Source organism: Dermacentor variabilis, chromosome 5, assembly GCF_050947875.1.
Source record: "Dermacentor variabilis isolate Ectoservices chromosome 5, ASM5094787v1, whole genome shotgun sequence".
NCBI lineage: Eukaryota > Metazoa > Arthropoda > Arachnida > Ixodida > Ixodidae > Dermacentor > Dermacentor variabilis.
In genome coordinates, this window is record NC_134572.1 from 184,216,847 (window position 1) to 184,243,789 (window position 26,943).

Here is a 26,943-nt window from a genome sequence, read left to right on the forward strand (position 1 = left end):
CTCTTATTAAAGAGACCAAATTAGTATGCCAGCACTGATAACAGCTTAGTTGTAGTATATGAAGGTCTGGAAAATATTTTTTTTATCAGTAGAATTTCTGTTGAATAGAATCAAGCGCTTTTTTTTCCCCAGAAACTAATGAATTAGTGGTGTTGTACTGAATACCACTGGGGTTCTCAGTTTAATGGTCGAGACGTGTTTTGCGGCAATATTTTATTTATTGCACATAAAGTGTTGCTTTTTCAGTTTTTTCTGCAAACTACCGAAAGGCTATGTCAAGTTTAATTATGGCAGGTGCTTATCGCAAGGCCAATCTGCGTGCCGGCGCCGACAGTAAAAGAGGGGGCACCGTCCGCTCCGTTTCATTGTCAGGTTCGGCGTGATTTGCCTCCCGTCAAAGATTCTACAATCTGCAGGTTCCCGGCAAGTCCACGCAACGCCCCCCCTTTCCTCATTTACCCGCCGTCCATGCCAACGCATGCAACCAGGTCATGACACTTTTGCGCCAGCCATGTAATTCCAAAGCTAGTCTAGCGACGGGTTGCTCAAAGTGACAAAAAATAAAGAAATAAAACAAGTGATGTGTGTCTACGAACGACATCGGTAAAGAGAGACCACCATTCCATCGCCGAAAAGGCCTAAAGGCCTAGGTAGTGTGGCCATGACGATAATGCCCTGCTGGCTGCTGTAACGGGTCGCAAACTGTTGCGGAATGCTTGCCGCTAGTATATTTATACGGGTGGCTCATCATTATGCGATTGGCCCCGAGGGTCACACATGCGGGTTAAATTGATAGACGGTTGCTAAAGTGGTGTAAAGTTCATCACCGCGTATTCAACACGATCTGTCTGCCTATCGGTGGCTTATGGGCCCGTTCTTCATAGTTTACGAAATACGGGCTGCTTACGTGAATTGCTGTCACCTAGCTCTGCCCGGGTGCCGCATCATCATTTGGATTGTTCCTGTCAATCCGGACGAACCTTGTACCGACAAAGGCAAGTTCAACCGATGCAGGCACCGCGGGTGTAATCCTCGCATTGGGCTGACATCAGGCAGCGGGGGGCGCTCGCTTGGGCGGCATCGAGCACGAGCGGCTCAGCAGCGCATGCAACATGTGGCACTACGCGGGTCTACACCGAACATATAGATTATTCGAGAAATCGATTAGTAGACATTCGATTTACAGATCGAATTATTTGAACGTTCGCTATTCTTTTTGATTTGGTAATAATATTCAATATCCGCACAACCCTAGAAAATACTGAAGCCGTGAAAGCTGTGGCATGATTCACTGTGGTGTAGAGATTTTGTGCTATGGCTAGAAGACAATGGGAAAACAAAGGAGTGCAATGAAGTGAGAACAAGGCACCAGAAATGTAGTCAGTTGGTACATCAATACAACATATTAGAAGTGAACAAACATGCTTTATTGCATTAAGATGGTGGAAACACTGAGTGTACACACATGGTCAGAGTTAGACCAATATTTTAGAAACTTTGGCCTAACGTTCACTAGCCTGCCGATGTACACTGGTGGGTCACGTGTACCTACACTTGGGCTTATGCCCGCAACGTAGAAGCAACTATCACAGCAACTCTATTGTGAAATAAAACTGCAACAAAGCTGACAAACCACTGAACTGCACATAACACAAAGCTGACAAAGCGTTGACTAGCGATAACTGAGAAATCAATTTCAATGTACTCAATGATCACTGCAGATGAGATGTCAACATTTTACAAAATCAACTTATATACACTTCTCAATTAAACACATGCAATCAATGTACACTGCATAAATATTTCTACTTTGTACACGGTCCCATCATTAAAAAATTCTGCATAGCACACCAGTAATAAGAAAGTTGCTTTTTCAAACTGCACATAAGAGTTAGAGAGAAAAATAGCTCTTTTGGTAGCACACATTCGCAGATAGATGGGAGGCACTTATTTGTGTACCACTACTACAACAGATTAAGGTGAAAATTCCACACAACGCTTTACTGTGTAGTCAAACATTTTTTTTTTTTTTTGGCAAGGTGAAAAAGTAAAATAATGGGAACACAGTGGTAAGTGAGCTCTCGAACTTTCCCATTCAATGCCTGACAACACACAAATGCATCAGCAACCTGTAAGAATGGTGACTGCCCAACTCTGAATTTGTCACCCAACACTACAGACTCCAAAGACGCACATTCCCGCCACCACACAATAAGTTAAACAGGAATGAGGCCCTAACTTTTCACTTGCTCCAGACACACACCTACCCTAGCCCCGCGGTCCTACATCACTGGTGCCCGGATTTATATTCAACAGGTGCCTGTAAAGCTTGCGGACAGAGAGCAACGCAGCGACATATGCTCTGGGAATGCGTTGGCAACCACGGTAATGAGACCACCTCCTTTCGCAACGCGTCCGTAATCGCGGCCGTTAGCACAGTAGGGGAAGCCTCGAGCTCGCTTCTTCCCGAAAGAGGCGGCTCTCAAGAGTTCAGAGTTCGCAGACCAGCTCTGGGCCGTCCGGCAAGCCAAAGATGCCGCCCGAGTCCAAGGACTTCGAGCTGCCACCCGAGGCCACCACAACGAAAATGTCGGACCATTCATTAATAAAGTTTCTTCTCTCTCTCTCGTATTTACAACAGAATCAATGAAAAGACAGTCACACAATCACCACGACACAATTTTGACACTGTTGTTCTGCACAGTAATTATTTTAAAAGTAACAATACTTCCCATTTGCATTCAATAGCCCCCATCCTTCATAACACATTTATCAGAAAGTATTTCTTATGCAGTTATCACAAAGTTTTACTTTTTTCGAGAATGCCTTGGTGTCCAAATTGTATTTCTGATATGTTATAGCATAGGTTTCCTGTCAGGAAACCCCTGTTTTGCATAAAAGCATGTAATCTCTATTACGTACCAGACACATGCAGCCAATGATTAAACTCACTTGTAATGGCCTCAATCAAGTCAATCGCCACCAATAAGTTTCACATCTAAACACTAAAAATGTGCTGCCAGTGTAGAAAAATTTAAGGCTACTTCTGCCAGCTAGCACCTTAAAAAGTTTTAGCCAGGGTGTCCAGCACATAAAGTAGAGACAAGATGACTTGCAATGTACTTAGGTCGCAAATGTTTGTCGCATAGTTACAAAAAGGCTTAAAGCATTCATATTTGGCAAAATTGGACCGCCCATTCGAGTCAATTTTGGTAGCGATTACAAAGCACTCCATTTTCTAAGGTGCAGTTACACGTTACTGAGAGGCAGTCGTCTAGTTCATGAAGTATTGTCGTAGTGGTAGTGTAAAAATGACACCGGACACTTGTCCCACGAGGTGGTTTATCATTTCTGCATCACCGCTATGACACTAATGGGCAGTGAGGCCAGCATTACAAGAAAGTAACACAGAACACAGACTGTTGATAGCTTTTCTTTTCCAGAATTGGCATGTTTTAAAGTCCATTCATTCTGAAGCTTCCCGAAATTGCCCACCCCCCTCCCCCATGCCACAGTCACAGCAACACATCTCAGTTACCACCAGCCAATTCCACCACAACGGGACGCTCTTCCTCGGGCACCTCTTCCTCAAAGCTCCAGCCCATCAACTTGGTGAGGCTTATCTTGAAGCGGTTGGCCTTCATCTTCAAAGTGGTCGGGGAATCATCGGGCAGACTCGACTCAGCGATGTTTTGAAAGAGTGCGGCCAGGGCTTCTGTCAGAAAGTTCTTTCTGGACACAATGTCGACAAAAAAGTCACAAGGGACCTCGCGCAGCTGGAAGTGCAGCACGGAGACCAGGTCACTGAAGAGATCGGGGTGGCGGTCGATGGCCTCGCAGCTTGTGCAGAAGATGCGCACAAGTTTCTGCCACTGCTCAAAGCACGGATAAACGTGCCCCACCAGAAAACAGACGAACACAAACTGCAGTTCACCGAGCAGGTCCTCCTTGTGTGGCCAGGAAGCTAGCAGCTGCTCCAGGACATAGCTCGAGTCCATACCATGTTTGGTGATCTCTGTCGGTGTCGCATCGCTCGGGTGCCTACAAAAATTGGCAGCTCACGATAAATCAAGGGAAGCAGGCCAGTTGTCTTATGTTCAACATGGCGAACAATACATACAACACGAAAGTGATACAAGCAAGTCATACCAGTGTCACACAGGCACTTTGAAGGCCTTCAAGCCGATAGCCTCTCGACTCGATGACAAATTGGGTGCTGCTACAAGGGTAGATTCGACGGCCATCAAGTCAAAAGTCAATCAAACTGAGAGAGTTTGATAGGAGTCCTTCCATGTTATCTGATCACGAAACTCCGCCGTCACACTATGAGAGAGGTTCATACGCTGCTCAAAGCTGCTGTGAGGCACACTGTGCACACTGTGCCTCAGAGGGCATCATTCGCCTACCGAAACGCTTGCGTGGTGCGGGATGAGCCGATTGATATGGTGCGTTCTGTGCATGTGCTGCGCTATTTTTCAGGTTCTGAACTGTTCAGCTGAAGTGGCGGGGTGGACGATGGCGAACACGTGTGCATTCCGGGATGCCATTCCGGCTACAAGGGAACAACCAAAAAGGTGTTTTGTTTACACAGCGACAAGGAGCAGCGTGAGAAATCAAAGTGAGGAAAGTGGTGGTTTTACGTGAATGCAAATATAAGCGTTTCTGCGTGAAACACTTCCAAGGCCTCGGACATCATCACTGCCTACAATTTCGATATAAACTGCGATGCTGTGCCTCTGGAGTGTGAAAAGCATAGTTTGAAGCCTAACGTCGTCACAAGGATTTTTGAATGCCTTCCAGCATATCTCACGAAATCCAAACCTCGGTCCCACTCCTCGACAGTTTGACCCCCATGCAAACGACTATGTGAGTTGTCAGGTACGATTGAAGAGCGCCGATTTTATCTTTTAAAAATTATCTGAGTAGGAAAAAACTGTGGTATTGGTGCTGTGGCAACCTGTGTTCATTCAAGAGTTGATTTGCCATGTGTTATGAAGTGCTTATGCTTTACACATTCTTGCGTATAGAAACAATCGATTATGCATCCTGCATTTAGTGCCATTCGTTTGCTAGTGTTTCCTGCGCCTCAAAGCATATCTCCCATGTTTTGATGTTTGTTCTTTCATGTGTCTTATATCAGTGCCATGCTTTTAACAAACTTCTTGCATTGTGAACGGTCGAGCATTCATGACCGGACACCTCTATGTGTTGTATGTATGTCACTCATTTTACCTAATAAATAAATCATCGTACTTGTATGATGTTTTTGCACCGACACATTTTATTTTTTTCTAATTGAATTATAAAACTGCATTTTTCTTTTCATTTCTGACCATGGCAAAAATATTTTTACATATTTTTAAACGTTTTAACCTCTTGTAAATAGTTGCGCATTAGGAACCAAAATACCTACTCTCGTAGTTTCTGCGTCGAAACCATGAGCAACGTGAACAAGTGCTGGGCTTACTGACGCTTCTAAATGACTGCTTGCTAAGACAATTGCCTAATTACAATGCACTTTCAACTGTACAGGTCTTAACACTTCACATTGGTATTAATCCTATACTAAGAGCCGGACCGAAGACATTTAGTTGGATGTTTGTCTTACATTTATCCTACCTAAATATCGTTCAGAAATGGCATTGCTTTGCCAAGAAATCTGAAGCACACAGAGCAGCTCAGTTTGCTTTTCTTTGTAATTAAACGAGGTCATTATTACGAAAGCCACCCTTGCAATAAGAATTTCATTGTTTTGATCTCCTGATAAGATAACTGCTCACGGTTTAATAGAAAGTGAACAGCTGTGCTCGGCAAACAACTTGGCGCTATGCGTTTGCCCTTACTTACGGGTGAGTGGGGCGTGCAACAGCCCAGGTGTTTGCCTCTGTTTACAAGTGGCACCGTTGGCGCTTTGTTGCGAATGCGCAGTGTTTAATTTCAGGCAAATATTAAAAAGCAGAACCCACTGAAGCGTTCAGACGAACAGTACACTAGAATATCAATAAACAAAAATCACTTAGATGGAATTGCCGCATAAAGAGAATAAGTTGCTCAAAAATGGTCGACTCTGTATTTCAACAATGAACAGCTATTAACGCCAGCTTCAACAAAAGCTTAAAGTGAACTATAAACCCCACAGAAAAGTGCACGAAAAGGACAATTACAGTGCAATGAAATATACACTATCACATAAATTATCATTTTCTTGTGGTATTATTTGAAATTGTTTAATTATTGGAGTTTGCTGTTGCACGGGCATATACTTCATAGAAGGCAATGTATCAAAGCAACTGAAGTTTCAAATGCCGAACTATGTCATTAGTCACCTTGGCCACGATCAATTTTCAGAAATGTCTTGGCTAAGAACACAGTCGCAGCTATCCAAATGATGTCACAGTATTCACCTTGGTCATGCTCAATCTCCAGAAATGTCGTGGCTACGAACACAGTTGCAGCTATGCTGGTTACCGCCGCTACCTTCCCTTTTATTGCCGATGCAATTTATTGGCCTTCCAATTGCCGTTTAGTTATTCTTTGTTGACTTGACACTGGAGCTCCCCATGAGACAGCATGGTTGGAATCAGAGCAGTGAAAAATTAATAACTGGCCACTCCAACAATGAATAAATCAAGCTCGACTGATGGTATTACAGCCAAGTAGCACCAACTAGAGATAAGGGCAAAAAGGCAGACACATACTGACTTTCACGTCTGTATTTCTATCCTTATCTTTAAAGGGCCAGTAAAATATCTTTTGAACACAGTAAGAGAACATTCCTTATCTGTAAACCTGAACATGCGAGACAAATATTATTCTGCTGCACGCAGCAGGAAATCTATTATCTCGCACAGTAGATCGCCTGCTCTCTGCTGTTGCTTTGGGAAACCGCTCCTTTGCTGCTCTCAGGCATTCGTCAGGTGCAAACCACAAAGGGTTGCCACAACTGCCCCGTATACAGAAGAAAAAAGAGAAGACCAACAGGTAGGCCAATGTTATCAGTGCTGCCCAACCCAAGAGAAACTGATGAGTTGAGGGGGAAAGGACAAAGCAGATGTTACATTTTGTATATACTGGTCTTTTTCAGTAATTTCTTAAGGAAATCATTCCCCAAAAGTCACTGCACCCATTCTAGCATGTTGCTCTGTATCAACAGAGGATGTTCAAGGTCACCTTTAATCATGTGCGCCTGTGAGCAAAAGTATACAGACCGGGGACTGCACGCTAAAACTCAATTTCTCTTCTGTTTGTGAATGCAACTTGAAATTAAAGACTTCACTCTAAACTTGGCATTACAAATTTTCTAGTGCATTTGTCTGTTTTCGTTACGAATGTTCATTACGATGAAATTCTGTTTTTTTTTTAGTGACCCTGTGGTCCGCATACTTTTGCTCATGGGTGTACAAGCTGAATACAACACATCACCAAATTGGACAAGTTTGCATGTGCATTACAACAATGTTACTATGCTGTTATTGGCTGAATTTCACACCGCAGCTCCTGGAAGGCTAAGGATACACCTTAACAGACTCTCAGACCACCAGTTATCTGCCCTATGCACTACATGGCCTTCCCAATTACATTTCTAACTATAATATAGGCTACCCCCGTTTGTTTTCTAGTCCCAACCGCTGTCTTTCTGTTTCTTAATATACTATGTTTATAATTTTTAATTTCTTTGCTCATTGTGCAGTCCTTAACTTCTTCTCAAGCTCCTTTGTTCAACTACCATTTCTGCCCCATATTGTGCACTTTTCAAGGATATCAGTAACTTGCTGGTCATGATTTGCTAATGCCTGTTGTACGCACACCAACCTGTTTTATTATTCTGTAAGTTTCCTCCTCATGATCCAGGTCCCTTGTGAGTAAATGGCCTAGATAAACACACTCTGGCACAGATTCTAGAGGCTGACTGCCAATCACAAATTCTCGTCCCCTCGCCAGGCTAGGAAGCATTGCCTTAGCCTTCTGCACATTAATTTTCGGACCTACTCTTAAGATTTTGTCAGCTAAACTCCTCAATCATTTGTTGCAAGTCATCTCCAGCATTGCTGCACAGTAGTGTCAGGACAGCGGACTAATTGCTTCACTCTTTTGCGAAATAAATAGACAAGGATGTCAATCACCTCTTCTTTGGTATCTCCGTGTAGCGTATCCTGCACTCGGGCACTTCCTTCAGCTCCAGGAGTTCTTTGGCCCTCTCTGAGAGCCTGATGTCCTCGCCACAGTCCCCCCTTGAGTCAATGGAGGCCAGGTCACCACCTCGCCGTGAGCAGAAGTTGAGCGGCTCAAATGGTGTGGCCGAGTAGATGACACTCCTCTCTGGCTGCAGCCGCTCCAGCACCTCCCGGGTGACGTGCTTCGTCAGGGATATCCAGCGACGCCACTCGGTGTACGCAAACACAGCCAGGTACTGATCCAGGTCACCCCTCAAGTTTAAGCGCAGACGTTCCACCTCTTCCCTTTCCACTGGCTCCAATGATATATCTGCACAGAGGACTCATTCCGTGAGGCAAGGAACTGGCCTCTACCAAAACAAACCACTTCCATGCACAAGATGTCCGGAGTCCTCCACTACGGCGTGCCTCATAATCAGAAAGTGGTTTTGGCACGTAAAACCCCATATTTTCTTTTTGCACAAGATGCTTTCATTTATTTTGTTATTGTCTAAAGGTGTTTATTTGGCAGAGCTCGGGAGCAGCGCAACGTCGACGGGCAGGGCAGTCACAGCTTCCAAGCACGAGAGCCGTTGCTGAGCAGGAGCGCTCGACCCACTAGCGTTTAGAGCCAGTAGCGCTGAACCCACTAGCGTCGCTTCTACAATCTCTTCGCTACAATTGCTATTTATTTTAGCACTTCGTTTCCAAACCCACAGCAGTGCGCTTCCTTTTCACCGACAATGTCATGCATTGCAGGGGATCAGAAGGTGGATCAGCCATCTTCCGCTTCGGCAGCGACTCAAACAAGGCAGAAAAACAATCTGGCCAGGAACGACTTTGATTAACGAACAAAGACAAGCACAAGCGACTTAATCTGTTGGCAGAATTGCACAGAATGAGGGCCATAGAATAAAAAACCAACTGTGAGGGCCATGTGGGCAATCTGGGAGCAGCGCTGGCAGCGCAGTTGGCACGGTCCGTTCGTGTCTCGGACAGTGGTGCAGCACATAGCTACGGGCACGGCGAATTTGTGTTTGGAGGGGTGGAAGGGAAACGGGAGAGATGCACGCGAGGCTGGCATGCACATCTCATGGAGAGAAGCGCACAATGGCAGTTCGGGTGGAGGGCAACCATGCAGTGGCTCACATTTCATATTCTTCTTGTCAAGGATTTCGCATTCCATTACGGACGCCCAGCAGCCAGACTTCATCGTTACAACCGATAATGCGGAATGAAGACATTGTACTAAGCAGATAGTTCAGCACAATGTGTTGGCGGGCTAGTTGGTGCGGATCCATAAATACTTCGTTTAGCGCAATACAACGGACACAAGAAAGGCGACAGGACAAAGCGCCTTGTCCCGTCATCTTTCTTGTGTTCGTTGTATTGCGCTAAGCGAAGTATTTATGTACTAAGCAGGTTATTTCCCCATAGAAAACATACAAAAGTTGACGGTGCAGCAGCTTTTCATTGTTATAACCAACATATTGTTAAAACTGGTATCGTTATAAGCGGGTTCGACTGTACTTAATCCCCAGTGACAATATAAATAAGCTGCACACCAGCGATTTTATTCCAAGCGCCAACACGTGTAATACAAGTGCCAGCAGCTTTAATTCAAGTGCTAGTCAATTTAATCCATGCAAGAAAAACCGCAAGATTGCGAATCAAATGGCTGAAACACTCAAATACAGTTACCGGAAGACAAGAGCACTAATTTTTGTGTTTGCTGCTAACATTTATCAAATGAATGACTGCAGTATTTTGGATGAAAATAAATGTCACATAATGGCCAAGCATTTGGGAGTAATATGTTGTCATTTTTTTAAAAAGCAGTTAATTTGCATGTTTAGAGAGTGAGTGAAGGCTTAAGGCGCCTCTGTTTAGCATTTTATTGAACAACCGAGTGTTTGTCAGTTGATCATAGAGATCACAGAATTTCAGCTAAGCATGCGTGCAGCATGCGTGCAGTGTGGTGGAGGTGGGACTAGTCAAGCTGCCGTTATGCAGCTTTTATCCTGCCATCGCTACCGCTTTGTGTATATCAGTGTACTTATGTGGTAAAATAAACTTCTTCTTCAAAAAAAAAAAAAAAAAATGTCAACGGCATCTTACAGACAAAATTCACTCATGCTTCAGATTGATGAAGAATAATTTAAAACTACCGACTAAAAAGTTCCTTGTTCTTATTTTGTGTTAATAACACAAAAATATATATACAAAGAACCTGCCCTTCTGTTCACATGTTGCTGAAAACACACCTTTATGCATAAAGCTCTTTACCCAAAAAACTTAGTACTGTCTTCTTTTATAATTGCACATTCATAAAATGAATTGCGAGCATACATTATTGCACATTCCGATTCTTTTTTCTAATATTGGTTTTATTGAAGTATTTATTTTCTGTGCACATCTATCGGCCTGAAGCAAAATATCACATTCATTCATTTCACAAAAGTTAGCAGCAAACATAAAAATTAGTGCCGTCATCTTCCAGTAACTGTACTTCATTGTTTCAGCCATTTTGATACACAATCTTGCAGTTTTTCTTGCATAGATTAAATTGACTAGCACTTGGATTAAAGCTGCTGGTGCTTGGTTTAAACATGTTGGCAATTTTATTAATGGCTGGAATGCAGCTTATCTGTACTGGCACCAGGATTACATAGGTTGACACTAGGATTAAATGATTGGCAGTTGGACCAAACAGTCTGGCCCTCAAATTATTTCCATGGCACTTGAATTATTTCAGCTAGTGCTAGAATTAAAGTGAGCAGTAAAACCTGTAGCGTTAACACTGAAGAAAGTTTTTTTCTTCTCAAAGCATATTACTTGCACACCACCTGTGAATGTTTATTTCAACTGATGCCAGACGAAACATTGCGAGACTTACTGCCATAATATTGTTACGGGGAGAAGATATATGTATTTACAATATATACAGTTACAAGGGTGTAGCTCAGTGACCAGGGTAACACCATCGACACAGCGGCACAAACTCGTACATGACATTAACCCCCGGTGGCAAAAACATCATCTCAAATCTATTTAAGGTGTCGAATCAGCATGCAAGTTATACGGCTTGAGTTGCGAAACGTGCACAATACCAGTTCTTGGTGGGGCAGAAGACGTCAAAGTCACAGGTGATATCTCAGATGTGAGGCTGGTGACTTGGCAAAGAACTCAGTACAGCCGGACGTATCGCAGCAGCAGCTTTTCGCAGAGGTCAACGCGACGGGAGGGTAACCAAAGCAGGACAAGTGACTCAGGGCTGAAATGAGCCACCCGACGTTGACTGTCGTAATGATGCTTTTAGATAGTCTGAGACGCCAGAAGACGATCACGGGCAATGCGACATGCCGTAGCCGTGCGAACAATGGCCTGGTGAGCGTAAAACGTGGTAGTGTTGGCATCGGAAGGGAGCAGCGAGTCAAGAGGCAGGAATGGGTCACGGCCATATAGTAGATAGGACAGAGAATAATCAGTAATATTGTGACGCGATGAATTGCATGCAAACGTCACGAAGGGTAAGGAGCAGTCCCAATCCCGGTTATCATCGGACACGTACATGGAGAGCATGTCCGTGAGTGTACGGTTGAGACGCTCAGTAAGCCCGTTTGTCTGTGGGTAGTAAGCAGTCGTGAACTTGTGGGACGTTGAGCAAGAGCAAAGAAGGTAATCGACAACCTTAGAATGAAAACAGCGGCCTCTATCAGTGAGTAGCTGACATGGGGCACTATGATGTAGGATCACTTCATGGAGGAGAAAATCAGCCAGATCAGTTGCGCACCTCGTATGGAGAGCCCGCGTTATGGCATAACGCGTGGTATAGTCTGTGGCAACGGCCACCCACTTGTTGCCCAAGGATGAAGTTGGAAATGGGCCAAGGAGGTCCAGGCCGATGTGTAGAAATGGCTCACTGGGGATATCTATAGGCTGAAGGTGCCCAACGGGAGACAATGAAGGCTTCTTGTGGCATAGGCAAAGTTCGCAGGCAGCAACGCAGCTTCGAACAGAGCGATATAGCTCAGGCCAGAAAAATTGCCTGTGCACATGGTTGTACGTACGAAAGACACTCAAATGACCAGCGGTGGGCATATCGTGTAACTGCAAGAGAAATGTCGAGTGCAGATGCTGGGGAACGACGAGAAGCAGTTCAGCACCATGTAGATGCATATTGTGTCGGTGTAAAGTCCCGTCCTGGAGAACAAACATACGGAGGGAAACGTCCTGTTGCTCCGAGGTAAGGCGTTCCATGATGGATTGCGAATATGGGTCACGACACTGCTCGTCGGCGATGCATGAGAAGTCCGAGTTCGACAAAACGCAGACATCTGTATCGGTTTCAGTGCCATAGGGTGGGTCAACAGGACAGCGGGAGAGGCAGTCGGCGTCCTTATGTAGCCGCCCAGATTTGTAGGACACGGAAAAGGTGTACTCTTGCAGGCGTAAAGCACAGCGGCCAAAATGGCCTGTTGGGTCTCTGAGTGAGGATAGCCAACATAAGGCATGATGATCTGTCACGACGGTGAAATGTCGACGGAACAGGTAAGGGCGGAACTTATCAATGGACCAAACAAGGGCCAAGCATCCACGTTGTTATGGAGTAGTTGTATTCTGGTGCTGAAAGAAGACGGCTAGAATACGCGATCTTGCGATTGGTGTTCCGCTGTCGTTGTGACAAGATAGCGCCAATGCCATGACCGCTTGCATCAGTGCGAACTTCAGTGTAGTAATGCGGATCAAAATGACCCAACACGTGTCAACTGATAAGCATAGAAAATGCTGCAGCCTGGTCGGGTCCCCAACGAAAAGTGGCATCCTTCTTGAGAAGGTCTGTGAGAGGACGAGCGATTTCGGCAAAGTTCTGGATAAATCGTCGAAAATAGGAACACAGCCCTAGGAAACTTCGGTCGTCGGTAGAAGAACACGGAAGTGGAAAATCGCCAACAGCACAAACTTTTATCAGGATCAGGCTGGACGCCAGCAGCGTCAACCAAGTGACCAATTACTTGTATTTGACCAATTACTAATGCAGAAATGGCATTTTGCAGAACTGAGTTGTAGGCCAGCTCATCGAAAAACAGCAAGGATAGCTGAAAGTCGGTGGAGATGGCTCTCGAATGTCGGTGAAAAAACAGCAAGGTAGCAGAGGCATGTGGTCCATTTGGATCCGCGCAGAAGAGGATCATGCGCTCGAAGGTAGCAGGGGCATTAAACAGTCCGAAAGGCATCACTTTAAATTGGTAGAGACCATCTGGGGAGACGAAGGCAGTCGTTTTACGTTCTCATTCATCCACTGCGATTTGCCAGTAGCCAAAGCGCAAATAAATCTAAGAAAAATAACTGGCACCGGGTAAGCAGTCCAGTGCGTCATCAACACACGGAAGTGGACAAACATCCTTTTTGACAATCTTATTAAGGTGACGGTAATTGATACAAAATCTCCAAGTGTTGTCCTTTTTATCCAGAATGACAGGTGATGCCCACAGAATGCAGGAAGGCTCGATAATATCTTTGGAGAGCATTTTGTCCACCTACGTTTGGATGACCTGGCGTTCAGCCGCAGACACACGGTAGGGCCTCCAATGTATAGGAGGAGCGTCACCAGTGTGGACTGGATGGGTGATGACACAGGTTTGACTTTGCGGGCGATTGCCAAAATCAAAGATGTCTTCATAGGACATCAGAATGCGACGAAGGGCGTCAGCGTAACCAGGTCGTAGATCAGTAGTGATCATTGATGTAAATTTGTCGTTGCGTAAAGTAGGAGGGGTAGAAGCTGCAGCAGTGTCGAATCGTGGGTCGGGCGTAAGAGCAGCTACTCTACACTCTTCCAAAGGGGATAGCACAGTGAGATACACCCACAGGAAGCACTTGCAGACACGAAACAAAGTTCAGAAGAGGAAGCCATGCTCGATTGTTGGCGAGAGTTATAATTGAGCTTGGTAGTGCTATTTGACGTGCCAGGAGGACGTCACGAAGTGGGGACACCATGTAAGGACCACCTCGAAGTGGTGGAGAAAGTGACATGAGGACGTAAGCCGCAGCATCAGGTTGTAGTCGAAAAAATTCAGTAAAACGAAGTCGAGGCTTGTGGTCATCGATCGAGTCGACAAAGTAATGGGGCAGTTCAAGGCAAAGGGCGCCAGTTGCACAGTCAATAACTGCTGAATGGGCAGTCAGAAAATTGATTCCAAGAATCACTTCGTGTGGACACTCGGCCAATAATAATAATATTTGGGGTTTTACGTGCCAAAACCAACACTCGGCCAGTACAGTGAACAGGACTAACACTGGACGGCCGGCAATGGTAACACGGGCGGCGCACATTCCCAGCACGGCTGTTGTACTGCCATTAGCTACTCGGACGGCAGGCGTCTGGGCAGGTGTCAGGACTTTATGGAGATGGCTACGAAGATCTGATCGCATAACTGACACCTGAGTGCCAGTATCGATGAGGGCTTGAATAAATTTCAACAAGGTTCGGTCAAACAGCAGGGCTCAGCAGAGGTTTTGCAGTACGAGTCGTCAATGCAGCTTCACCTCCCGGAGCTGCATTGTTTAGTTTCCTGAGAAGCAGCCCACGTAGGAAGGGGATGAGGGACGTCGAGGAGTTGGCGAACAGGATTGACAGCGTTGCAGTGAGGGCACGCGGCTAGTGGTGTTTCCCCAAGAGTGAAGGGCGGCATGGTATGGTTCAGAGAGGGGTGACAGAGGCCGAGGGTCTCGGTCGAAGCAGTGATCAGCATATGGTCTAGGCGAGGAGTACCAGCGACTACTACGGCAGTGGCGGGAGATGTGACCGATCCGGGAGCAAGCAAAGCAAAGTGGCCTGTCATCCGGTGTTCGCAACTCAGAGGGGTTCCGATATCGATTCGGGAACAACTGTCGAAGGGCAGCAGCGGCAATGACAGGGACAGTAGGGCGGGACGTGGGCGGACGGCAGACTGGATGTCCATGTTTGCAATTTCTTGGCGGACAACAGCTTGAATGAGCGAGATGGTCATGTTGTCATACGTATGGGGACAGAGAACTTGGAGCCATAGCCTCAGGTTCGCAACGGATGACCTGTGTCAATCTTTGCACTGTAGGCGGATGCGACGCCGGAGGGTCGTTGCAAGAGGAAGTGGCAGCCGTATTCGGAAGTCGGTCGAAGCACTGTATGATGCGTTTGCTCTTTGCTTGCTCAAAATTCCGGCATTCCTTAATGATGGACTCAACGGTTGAGCAGTTCCTGCAAAGCAGGAGGTTGAACGCATCTTCCGCGATGCCCTTCAAGATGTGTCCGACCTTATCGGCCTCCAGCATGTCCGCGTCCGCTTTACAGTAGAGAGCCAGAACATCTTGAATATACGCGACATAGGATTCGGTTGATGTTTGGGTACGAGACGCTAGCTCTTGCTTGGCCTCCATTTGATGTCCCACAGGTCTTCCAAAAAGATCACATAGCTTTTCCTTGCAGGAGACCCAGCTTCTAATATCGGCTTCATGCGTCTCGAACCATACCTTCATGGTTCCTCCAAAGTAAAACATCATGTTGGCCAGCAAAAGTGTGGCATCCCACTTGTTGTGCTTACAGATGTGCTCATATGATGTCAGTCAGTCTTCGACGTCGACCTTGCCAGTGCCGATGAATATTCACGGGTGACGTAGCTGGATTAGCACTACTTCCGCTGGTGTCTGAGCAGCGGAGGCAGCGTCAGTAGCCATAACAGCGTAACCAATGTGACGCCCGCTGCGAAAATCCAGGGCCGGCTTGTGGCGAGATTACTCCGCACGTCCACCAAAATGTTACGGGGAGAAAATATATGTACTATTTACAATATATACAGTTACAAGGGTGTAGCTCAGTGACCAGGGTAACACCATCAACCAATCTTTGAGGCACTTCAATCTCCTCTTCCCCTGCCAACGTCATTTTGTCCACAGCAGCACAAACTCGTACGTGACAATATTGCACCCACTGTGTTGGACTCTGGGCAAAACTGCAACATTTTTTTATAGTTTATGGGTCTTGCTGTTTGTGCAATAGGAGTGCCTTGTGTCTTACAGCCTTCTGTTTTTCCATCCCAGTAGCCTTAGCAGGGATGGCAGTACTATTAATAAATTAAATGGAATTCACCCAGAAAGTGGCTAGATTTACATCCTTACATGTGTCACAGCAGTACTAACCAATTATGGGAAAGTGTAGTGACCTGAAGAATGCACAAAAGGGTGAAAAAAGATATACATCCTTTTTGTGAAAAAAAAAAGCTCACCCTCGGTGGCTTTGTCCCACTTCTTGACAAGCATCTCGCCTTTCTCAAAGTAGTGGAAGAAGCCAGTGCGGGGTGCTGCCGTGCCAGTCTTGCTCACAGCACTGTAGTGCACAAAGTGCAAGCCTGCAGGGATCAGCTTGACGCCACGAAACTTGTCCCCGACCACGTTTGTGGACATGTCCAGGCCAAACTCGGTGCCGGGCGGCACGTCCAGAAACACCAGGGTGGCACCCTGTAGCAGCAGCCGGTCCACCACGACCGGGTCCACCTGTACGTTGCTGGCAGCTTCATTTGCACTGCGAACGTGCAGAAGACAAGGTTAGGTGGCCAGCTCAAGCACTGGGATCACAACAAACAAATACCACTGGTGCCAAATGAAATTGGAACAAGCCAGAAGAGATTGCAATGTGCAACACTGTTTCCAATCCCACCAGCATGCCTGACCTTAGTAGAACTGATGCCTGCTATTGGCCTAGCCTTAAGGGCTGAAGGCGACAAAGATGAGTGAAAAAGAAGGGGGACAAAGTGGAATCCGGAGTTCTGGGCTGTGGCATCATGCTTCATTGAGGAATATAAACAAGGCAAGCTTGTCACATGAAGATGAGAATGGCAAGGTAAGCCTCAGTCTGGAGGAAATCTTTTGATAAAGAAACTTGTCTTTGTTGGATCAACACTTGCTTTCCTTGACAGTGTACATAAACGCAGCTAACTCTCCCCACCAGGTATGATAAGCACAAGCAGGTACAAAAGAACATGAAAGAAGTTGTTCAAACCATGTGGGATTAGTTAGGATTGTGGCGATCATTTTGCTCACTTTATTTACTTTTCTCAGAATTAATGTAATGTTGGTTCTTTGCCATGATGCTTGATGTTATATCCCATCCTTTCACTGTTATGGCTGTAAAGGCACTGTGGGTATTGCATATAGAGAGAGTGAGAGAGAGAAGGATAGATGAAAGGCAGGGAGGTTAACCAGGAGTGAGCCCAGTTGGCTCAGTCCTGATTAAAAGGAGAGCAAAAGATTCAAGGAGAGAAAGCGCAGTGTTGATGCCAACATCATTGAAGCTCTCTGCTCTGTATCACAGAGTCACCAGTATTGCATAAATAAACAATGAAGGGGATGGGGAGGTGTGCTGGACATGTTCACCTTGACGTTTCACATTTGCCCACACAGCAACAGACCGGCATTAAGTGCCCATCTAAGTATTTCAATCTAGTAACCCCACATTTACAGTAATATTGATAAGAACAAATGTGGAAACATACCTAAGAATGCCTTGTGACTGACGTTTGTCTTCATAAGCCCCCTGCGTCTCTGAGCAGATGGCCTTCTTTTATGACTGTGAACAGTTGCCTTCACTATCCCACGAAAAATGTGACAAGACGCGCTAAGGACAGCAATGAGTGTGATGACACCAAGCACAAGCGCCTTTCCACAATCAAGGGATAATGCCTCCCTCTAAAGTGTGGCCCATTTCAGACACAAAGAGCTTTGACACGGGCCATTGCTTGCTTTGAGTTGGGCAGCTCTGCTCAAGAGTGAAAACACATGCTACATTCGACCTCAACTCCAGCTATTCGGGACAGCAGCCACCCTGGCCTGGTTCATGGTAGGTGGATCAGGCACTACGTCACAAGTTCTTCACAAGCTCAAACATGTCTCTTTTAGATGGAAAATAGAAGCAGTGTGAAGAGCCTACTCTGCGCTTCGTGCACAAGAAAGCCACTGCTGCCTCAGGGTAATGATGCTCAGAAGGTGGGCAGCAACATGACTTTATTTGTTTAGGAATATTGCCAATCTCACGAGAAATCACAGCAGGAAAGGAGTTACAGCAAGTACATCTAAAGAATAAATCATAATAATATCTCAACAATGTTACATAAGATACTGGTGTAATCAATAAATGAAAAGAAAGGGGGTTAACTGAGGGGCCGGATTTTTATTAATCATGTCATGAGAAGCCAACAAACATTGACACCAAAGACAACGTAGGGGAAATTACTTGTACTTACTAAACGAATGAAAGAAATTATACATTAATGGAAAAGAAAGAGGATGAAAAAACAACTTGCCAAAGGTGGGGAACGATACGTCTTTGCATTAGGCGTGTGATGCTCTACCAACTGAGCTACCGCAGTGACGTTTCCCCATCCACTTTCTTGGGTATCTATGTTTCCTACTAGAACCCTGGGCGTGTTAGCCAGCGCCACCACTCACTAACCTTGGCGGCAGATGTTCCACATCTTTTCTGCCGCAGGCGTCACAAGTACATGATCTTTTTGGGTGAAGGCAACTGCTCAATAAACCCACGCATGCTACCTGAAGGCATCAATGTTGCCGGATTCGAGACCCTCGTTATCTAATAAACGAGAAGAAAGGGGGTTACCCGAGGGGCCCAATTTTTATTATTCATAAGCCAACAAATGAAAAGGGGATCGCCTTTCATTTCTATTAATGTAAAATTTCTTTCATTCACTTAGTAAGTACAAGTAATTTCCCCTATGTTGTCTTTCATGTCAATGTTTGTTGGGTTCTTATGATGTTACGTGTAGAAAGATGCAGACGGAAGAGGCTATTTACAAGCTATTTACACTGGACTGGAGCCAGAGCGCCAGGCCGACATTTTTTTTTCGCGCCAAGGGCACAGCCCCACTTCGTCGCCATTCTCGCGACGGCTCGTCTCTCGGGTATCTACCGATAATATGGTAATAACATTATTAATAAAAATTGGGCCCCTCCGTTAAACCCTTTTCTTCTCATTTATTACATAAACGAAGGTCTCGAATCCGGCAACATTGATGCCTTCAGGTAGCATGCGTGGGTTTATTGACCAGTTGCCTTCACACAAAATGATCATGTACTCACGACGCCTGCGGCAGAAAAGATGTTCCGCATCCGCCGCCAAGGTTAGTGAGTGGTGGCGCTGGCTAACATTCCCAGAGTTCTAGCAGGAAACATAAATACCCAAGAAAGTGTATGGGGAAACGTCACCACGGTAGCCAAGTTGTTAGAGAATCGCACGCATAATGCTAAGACGTGGGATCGTTCCCCATCTGCGGCAAGTTGTTTTTTAACCACTTTCATTTCCATTAACGTATAATTTCTTTAATTCACTTAGTAAGTACAAGTAATTTCCCCTATGTTATCGTTGGTGTCAATGTTTGTTGGCTTCTTATGACATTGCTACGGCATGAGCCGGGCAAGGAGAAGAGGAAGAAGAGGTTTAGCTGGTGCAGCCTCGGGACGCCATCTTGACTTCACCATCAATCTCGTCCCTTAAATAAAGCCGGTTTAACGTTAACCATAACAGTTTTGTGGTGGAGGTGCGGGATACTTCGACCAAGACGACGGAGCTGCAGCAAGTGCCACGCTGGAGCCGACGCCTCGCTCGACTGCCTCCAACACCGTTTGAGATCCCGATGTCACACAACGGCGACCAACAGCCTTCTCTGACTGCTCCAGTGCGTACAACCAGCGCCTGGATGCATCAGATGGAGCCCCGCCCTTTCTCAGGAAAATTCGGTGAGGACGTGGAGGAATGGCTCACCCACTACAAGCGTGTGAGCATGTACAACGGCTGGAACTTCCACGGCTCAGCTCGACAATGTGGTTCAGTTCCTTACAGACACTGCGCTAGTGTGGTTCGAGAACCATGGAGATACCTGCACAATGTGGGACAGCTTCGTTACTCACCTCACAGAGTGCTTCGGCAATTCCACCACGAAAAGGAAGCAGGCGGAGCAGACATTGCTTCAGCGTGCTCAAGTACCAGGTGAGACCTGTACTACATACATAGAGGCAATCCTGAAGCTTTGCAGAACGGTCAATCCTCAAATGTCCAAAGAGGACAAGCTTGGACACCTTCTCAAAGGCATAGCCGAAGATGTTTATAATTATTTAATCAGAAAGGAGAGTCTCGCCTCGGTCGCCGACCTCATCAAGCATTGCCGCACATTTGAGACCTTGAAGCTGCGCCGTATCACGCCAAAGTTCGGCAGGTTAGCAAATGTCACAACGGTGGCAAGCGTTGACGAAAGCGACAACTACGGTTTTCAATTTGACCTTGTGGCAACTATAAGGCAAATTGTCCGTGAAGAACTTGAACGACACACCAAAAAGGCGGATGTCGGACAGCTTGGTTGCGCTTCCAGCCAACCTCAAGAACATGCATCTGCTGTGTCCGCATTGTCTGCCATGCCAGGCGTTGCAGACTGTCGAGTCGATCAGCTGCGACAGCACCGACGTACCTTTCCCAATGACATGACGCACGGTCAACGAACTCGTCGAGCTACCACCATGAATCGGAATTCGGAAGATCGCGTTTATTATTCACAGCGTCCCAGGGTTGACCCCCAGGCTTACAACGTCGGTCGCGCATCGCCTGTTTGTTACAGCTGTGGCGCCTCAGGACACATTGCTCGTTTTTGTCGCCGGTGCCGACAGACAACATATGGCCCACCACCAACTTGGCCTAATTTTGAACGTGACAGTTACGACGACCGTTGGCCGACAGACCCTGATACTGCCAACACCACAGGTGCGCCACCCCGGAATACCTTCCATCAATATAGTAGAAGGAGTGGCTCGCCAGCTTCAGACCGCAGCCTGACGCCCCCAACCGGTCGCCAACGCCGTTCACCGGCGATGTTCAGGCGATGTGCTACGTCTCCACCGCCGTCGGGAAACTAGCCGGCGCGGCTGATGGAGGTAAGGTCGCCGGACAGTCTGCGTCTCTGCGAAATACTCCTCTGCCTATTATGATGGTGAAGAAAAAAGTGCGCGTGTTAATTGATAGTATACCTGCAACAGCATTAGTGGATACTGGTGCTACCGTTTTCGTCATGAGTCTAACTTTCAAAGAGAGGCTGGGTCGGAAAGTTATGTTCCCGTGGAATGATGGTGTGACGTTTCGTGGTGTCAGTGGAGAGTGCCTAGTCCCCCTTGGTATTTGTGTTGCAAGTGTTTTATTCGGAGGAGAAGATCTTAAAACAGAATTTCTCGTACTACCGCGGTGCACTCATGATGTGATTCTCAGGATTTACTTTCTTAAGGATGGTGGTGCATCAGTGAACTGTGGCACAGGTGAAATTACTTTGAATAGCGCGCTTCTCGCCACCCTTGCCGACACATCCTTACCAGTGAAAAACTATTGTGTTGTTTCGAACGGTTTGCTGCTACCACCTTGGTTGCTGTCACGTATCCCGGTCAATTTCGCGGCTGCCAACCTTTCATCGTTTCACGCGCAAGTCCAGCCACTTACGTCAAGCTGCGCAAAGAAAGATGTACTTGTACCACGCTCTGTCGTGACAGTAGTGAATGGCACCTCAAATTTGTGGGCTTTCAATTGTTCTTGCGATCCTGCTGTTCTCCCGTGCGATATGAAGCTAGCTGAATTCGACGAGATTACTTACAGCTCCATTACAGTTCTAAGCGAGGAGGAGCAGTCTCATACTAGCGATCCCCACCGAAGCACTTCTGAAGAGCAGATCCTACGGATGATCAACAAGGCGCTACCCTCACATAAGCGTCACGCTCTCACACAAGTTTTGTGGGCACACCTTTCTGTGTTCGATTTTACACAAGGTGACAAGCAGGCTTCACTCCCGTGTTCTCGTGCTCGCCACACCGGATTGACACCGGATCTGCGCACCCTATTCGGCAAAAGCCTTACCGCGTTTCTTCAACAGAGAGGACAGTTATTGCTGAACAGGTGAAAGGCATGCTGCGGAAAAGTGTTGTTCAAGAGTCCTCTAGTCTGTGGGCAGCACCAGTAATCTTGGTAAAGAAGAAGGATGGATCGTGGCGGTTTTGCATTGATTACAGGAAACTGAATGCGGTCACCAAAAGGATGTGTATCCGCTTCCTAGAATTGATGATGTCATTGATTGTCTACATTCTGCTGCCTACTTTTCATCACTGGATTTGCGATCAGGGTATTGGCAGATACCCATGCACCCAGGTGATAAGGAGAAGACGGCCTTCGTGACACCAGACGGTCTTTATGAATTTAACGTTATGCAGTTTGGCCTTTGTAACGCGCCAGCAACATTCAAACGATTCATGGATACTATCCTCCGAGGACTTAAATGGGAAATTTGTTTGTGCTACCTCGATGATGTGGTGATTTTTGGCAACACATTGAGTGAGCATAACAGCCGTCTCAGTCTTGTTCTGGATTGTGTCAAACAAGCCGGCTTGATCCTAAATTCCAGGAATGTCGTTTCGGGGAAACCGAGACGTTAGTACTTGGGCATCTGGTCGACAAAAACGGTGTGAGGCCAGATCCACGGAAGATTGAGGCAGTCAGCTCCTTCGAAGCACCGAAGTCAGTGTGGGAGTTAAGGAATTTCTTGGGCCTGTGCTCGCATTTTCGTCGCTTCGTCCCAAGATTCGCCGACATGGCGTACCCCCTAACATGTCTTCTCCAAAAAGCCGTTCCTTTCAACTGGACATTGGCTTGCGACAATGCGTTCTTCCGCTAGCTAAAATTTCTGCTAACATCAGGGCCTATATTGCGTCACTTCGATGCATCCGCACCTACGGAAGTGCACAATGATGCCAGTGGCATCGGCATCGGTGCTCTACTAGTGCAACGTCGTCAAGGAGCTGAACACGTTGTGGCTTACGCTAGTCGCTCTTTGACCAAGGCGGAACGCAATTACACCGTGACCGAGCAAGAATGCTTGGCAGCTGTTTTCGCTGTCCACAAATTTAGGCCTTATATCTACGGACGCCCGTTCACTATCGTTACTGACCACCACGCGTTATGCTGGTTGGTGAATCTCTGTGACCTGAGTGGACGACTGGCACATTAGGCTCTTCGACTGCAGGAGTACGACTTTGTTATTTCCTACAAGTCTAGGCGTCGCCACGCAGATGCGGACTGTCTCTCCCGCCTTCCTCTGACGACGACGGAATGTGATGAAGACAATTTTGATGACTGTTTTGCTCCCATTTCTTCTACATTCCCAGACTCGATGACTTTCAAAGCAGAGCAGGAAAATGATATTAGTTTGGAACCTCTATTTGTAGCCGCATCGCATCCTGGAGCCACTGATCGATTTTGTGTCTGTGATGGCCTGCTTTACAAGACCAATTATTCGGCTAAAGGCGCACACTTCCTTCCGGTGATGCCGCAGAGTCTGCGAACGGACATACTGAGAGCCATGCACGACGATGTGACCTCTGGCCATCTAGGATTCATCAGAACTTTGAACCGGACACAGGAGCGTTTTTACTGGCCCAGAATGCGGGACACAGTCAAGCACTACGTCGCCAGTTACGAACAATGTCAACGCTACAAGCGCCCTACGACCGCTCCGCCAGGTTTTCTCCAACCTCTGCCGCCGCCTCGCCTGCCATTTGAATAAGTGGGTATCGATCTTCTGGGCCCATTTCCCCGATCATCTAACGACAACCAATGGGTGATCGTATGTGTCGACCATCTGACCCGTTACGCGGAAACGGCGGCCATACCATCTTCAACAGCTGCGTCCGTTGCTACGTTTTTGCTTCGATTCATTATTCTTCGACATGGTCCCCCCGTGTCATCATTAGCGATCGCGGTCGTCAGTTCGTTGCCGACGCCGTAGAAGAACTGCTTCGTCTCTGCAGTTTGCAGTTCCCTCATTCAACGCCTTATCACCCTCAGACAAATGGGCTTGTAGAATGTACGAACAGAACTCTAACGAACATGCTGGCCATGTACGTATCTTCCTATCACAAGGACTGGGATGACGTACTCCCCTTCATCACCTATGCTTATAATACTGCAAAGCATGGGACGACCGATTACAGTACAGTACATTTATCTCCTTTACGCACATTCACCGCTAAACTGCATTGACACTATACTACCGTTTGACTTTCACAGCAAGTACTCTGTTGCCACTTTGTCTTGCCGAAGAAGCCCGGCATATCGCTCGTCTTCATACTGTGGCATCGCAACACCGATCGAAAGAGCGCTATGACAGCCGACACCAGTCCGTCTCGTACGCTAAAGGAGACTTTGTGTGGTTGTGGACTCCGGAACGTAAATGTGGCTTATGTGAAAAGTTTTTACCCCAGTACACGGGCCCATTCGTCATTGTAGATCGCTTGAGTGACTTGACGTACATGGTGGCACACTTGACGTCCGCTGGTCGTCGGTCTAGCCAGACCCAGTTAGTACATGTTGCCTGTCTTAAGCGGTTTCACCCTACGCTTTCTGAGTGATTTGGACTTGCCCAGCGGGCTTCGTCTGGCAACCGGGGATTGCTACAGCATGAGCCGGGCAAGGAGAAGAGGAAGAAGAGGTTAGCTGGTGCAGCCTCGGGACGCCACCTTGACTTCACCATCAATCTCGTCCCTTAAATAAAGCCGGTTTAACGTTAACCGTAACAATATGATAAACTATAAACAATGACATATGGATCGTAGCAGTGACCGCAGAAACTACAGGCTATACAATGGTGCACTAATAAAAGAAAAACTGTAATTAGGACAAATGCAGTATGGAAAAAATAAGATCGGTAGGTTAAGATAAGTACAATACAGGGCACAATATACATTATTCATGGCATTAAAACTGAAATAAACAATAGGACATAATAAGTGATAATGTAGTAGGAGTCACAGCTTTAGAAACTATAATAGTTATGATTACAAGGGTCTGACGGAATTCCGTCTGGTGAAGCAAGATTATATTCAATAATATGCACAGTGCCTACCAAGGTAAAATGCATTCAATTAAATTGCACAGACTGCAGACGTGTATAGAAGAAACCAGGAATTTCAAACGAACGCTCCAGGACCATTCTAATGATGTAAAGAACAAGAAAAACAGGGGGAAGGTGGAAGATGGAAATTAAAGACTATGAGCAAAACGAGAACACGGTAAAAGCACAAGCCAATGCTTCGACAAATGGACTTGTCTTTTATGTCGCCTTGAAAAAGACAAGTCCCCTAGTCGAAACGTTGGCTCCCACTTTTACCTTGTTCTCGTTTTGCTCAAAGAACAAGAAAGTGCATCTAATGCCTTCACAGAGCATGTTGTGTCTACTGGACACGTGATCAACTGGGATGATCGCTGCATTATTGTCACTCAACGAAAAGCGATTTACGTTTACACTAAGAATCTTTGATAATTCAAAGAACTGCGCACATGTTTAACAGGAATATCGGCAGTCTTCCCCCCATACATGCATGATGCCTGCAGCATGCGATAACACATACTTAAATGAGCGTACTTTGCCGTTTGTTGTCATTGTAAAAAGACTCTCTTCCAGGAGCTAAAACTTCTTTTGATTGAATGCATTTTACCTTTGTCGGCACTGTGTGTATTAATGACTTCTAATAGTAATGTCATTAGTTGTGCAATGCAAATAAATCTCTGAGTACCATTCTAAAAACATTTAGCAAATATGAACAAACATAGTTCTGCGGTCAAGATTATTCTAATCTCTTATTGACGTCAGAAAGTATGAATATACGACGCAGTTAGAATCGTGTGTGTATTTAGTGAGTGTCAAAGAGTGCTTCTTGCACGCAGGCATTGCTGGCGTTATAGAAATCGCCCAGCTGCATGGGATATCGAAAATTATCTGCAGATCTGTATATTTCGTGAAATATATACAGACATACAAACATGCCTCCAAAAGTAGTGTCGGCGAATGCGCAGGGCCTAAACTTGACTTGGGTCCTTTCGTACTCTTCTTGAATACGTTTGCACGTCAAGACACTAGCATACCCAACTACCGGTCCCCTATTTCTATATGCATCAGGACGCTGCAAGCTTTTAATACGTCTAGACACGAGCGTTAAGGCTTTAGAATGTTAACGAAACGACTGCTACCTTCAGTACCAGACAGAAGGGCAAACGTGACCACTGGGGGAAATATTCAGCCTGTTTAGGAGGCGTTGAAATATCCCGGCAAATGAAATTTGTTGCGTCGCGCATGTCGTATGCAGCATTTAGCTTTCCGGGCACTGCAGCGACCACACCTTCATTGGCAAGCACAGCTCTTAAACAAGCCCGAAACATCCCAAATGCATCAATTTAATTACTGGCAAAAGATCACACGTCGAAATGCGCCTTTGGCAGAGGAAATCCCCGCATTTAGAAGCTATTCCACGGGCTGCTTCGTGAAATACGCACCAGTTGTTCAGGAGCATGCTCGAAACGTTCCTAATCACGTCTTTTCTTTTCTGATGAGAGCCAACGACGCCAGAAACGAAACAAAATATTGCTCAGAAGCAGAGGAGCAGTACATTTAAGGACTATCAGTAGCGCGATCAAACTAATGAATACATCCTTTACAGAGCGAATCTGCATCTTCAGCTCGACGCGCTTGGGTCCTTCAACGTTAAACAAAATATGAGGAACATACTCACTCTGCCATTCTTTTGTCTTTCGTGCAATTTTTTGCAATATCTCAGCAAATTTGCCTTTCTTCCTCACAAATCTTTTGCACGCGTATCGCCGGCACGCTATCGAAACGCGAGCTGCATTCGACTGTTCGAAATCGTGACATAGCTTAACCACAGT

The 26,943-nt window shown here is 46.2% G+C and overlaps 1 protein-coding gene across 1 annotated transcript; it reads right to left on the reverse strand.

Moving 5' to 3' along the window:
* Positions 1-1,405: 1,405 nt before the first annotated feature.
* LOC142583383 (protein AAR2 homolog) lies at positions 1,406-26,942 on the reverse strand. Its single transcript, XM_075693818.1, has 4 exons — positions 26,790-26,942; positions 16,418-16,713; positions 8,124-8,484; positions 1,406-4,041 (listed from the first exon to the last, which is right to left on the reverse strand). Exons 1-4 carry the CDS (start codon positions 26,795-26,797, stop codon positions 3,531-3,533), a joined length of 1,176 nt encoding a protein of 391 aa, XP_075549933.1. The 5' UTR covers positions 26,798-26,942; the 3' UTR covers positions 1,406-3,530.
* Between the last annotated feature and the right edge of the window lies 1 nt (position 26,943).

What these genes read in the sequence shown, in the direction of transcription:
- LOC142583383 (XM_075693818.1), bottom strand. An exon ending in GTGGGACAAAGCCACCGAGG is followed by an intron (nt 8,485 to 16,417) that starts GTGAGCTTTTTT and finishes TCCTCTGTGCAG; the next exon opens with ATATATCATTGGAGCCAGTG. An exon ending in ACGGAGATACCAAAGAAGAG is followed by an intron (nt 4,042 to 8,123) that starts GTGATTGACATC and finishes CAATTTTTGTAG; the next exon opens with GCACCCGAGCGATGCGACAC.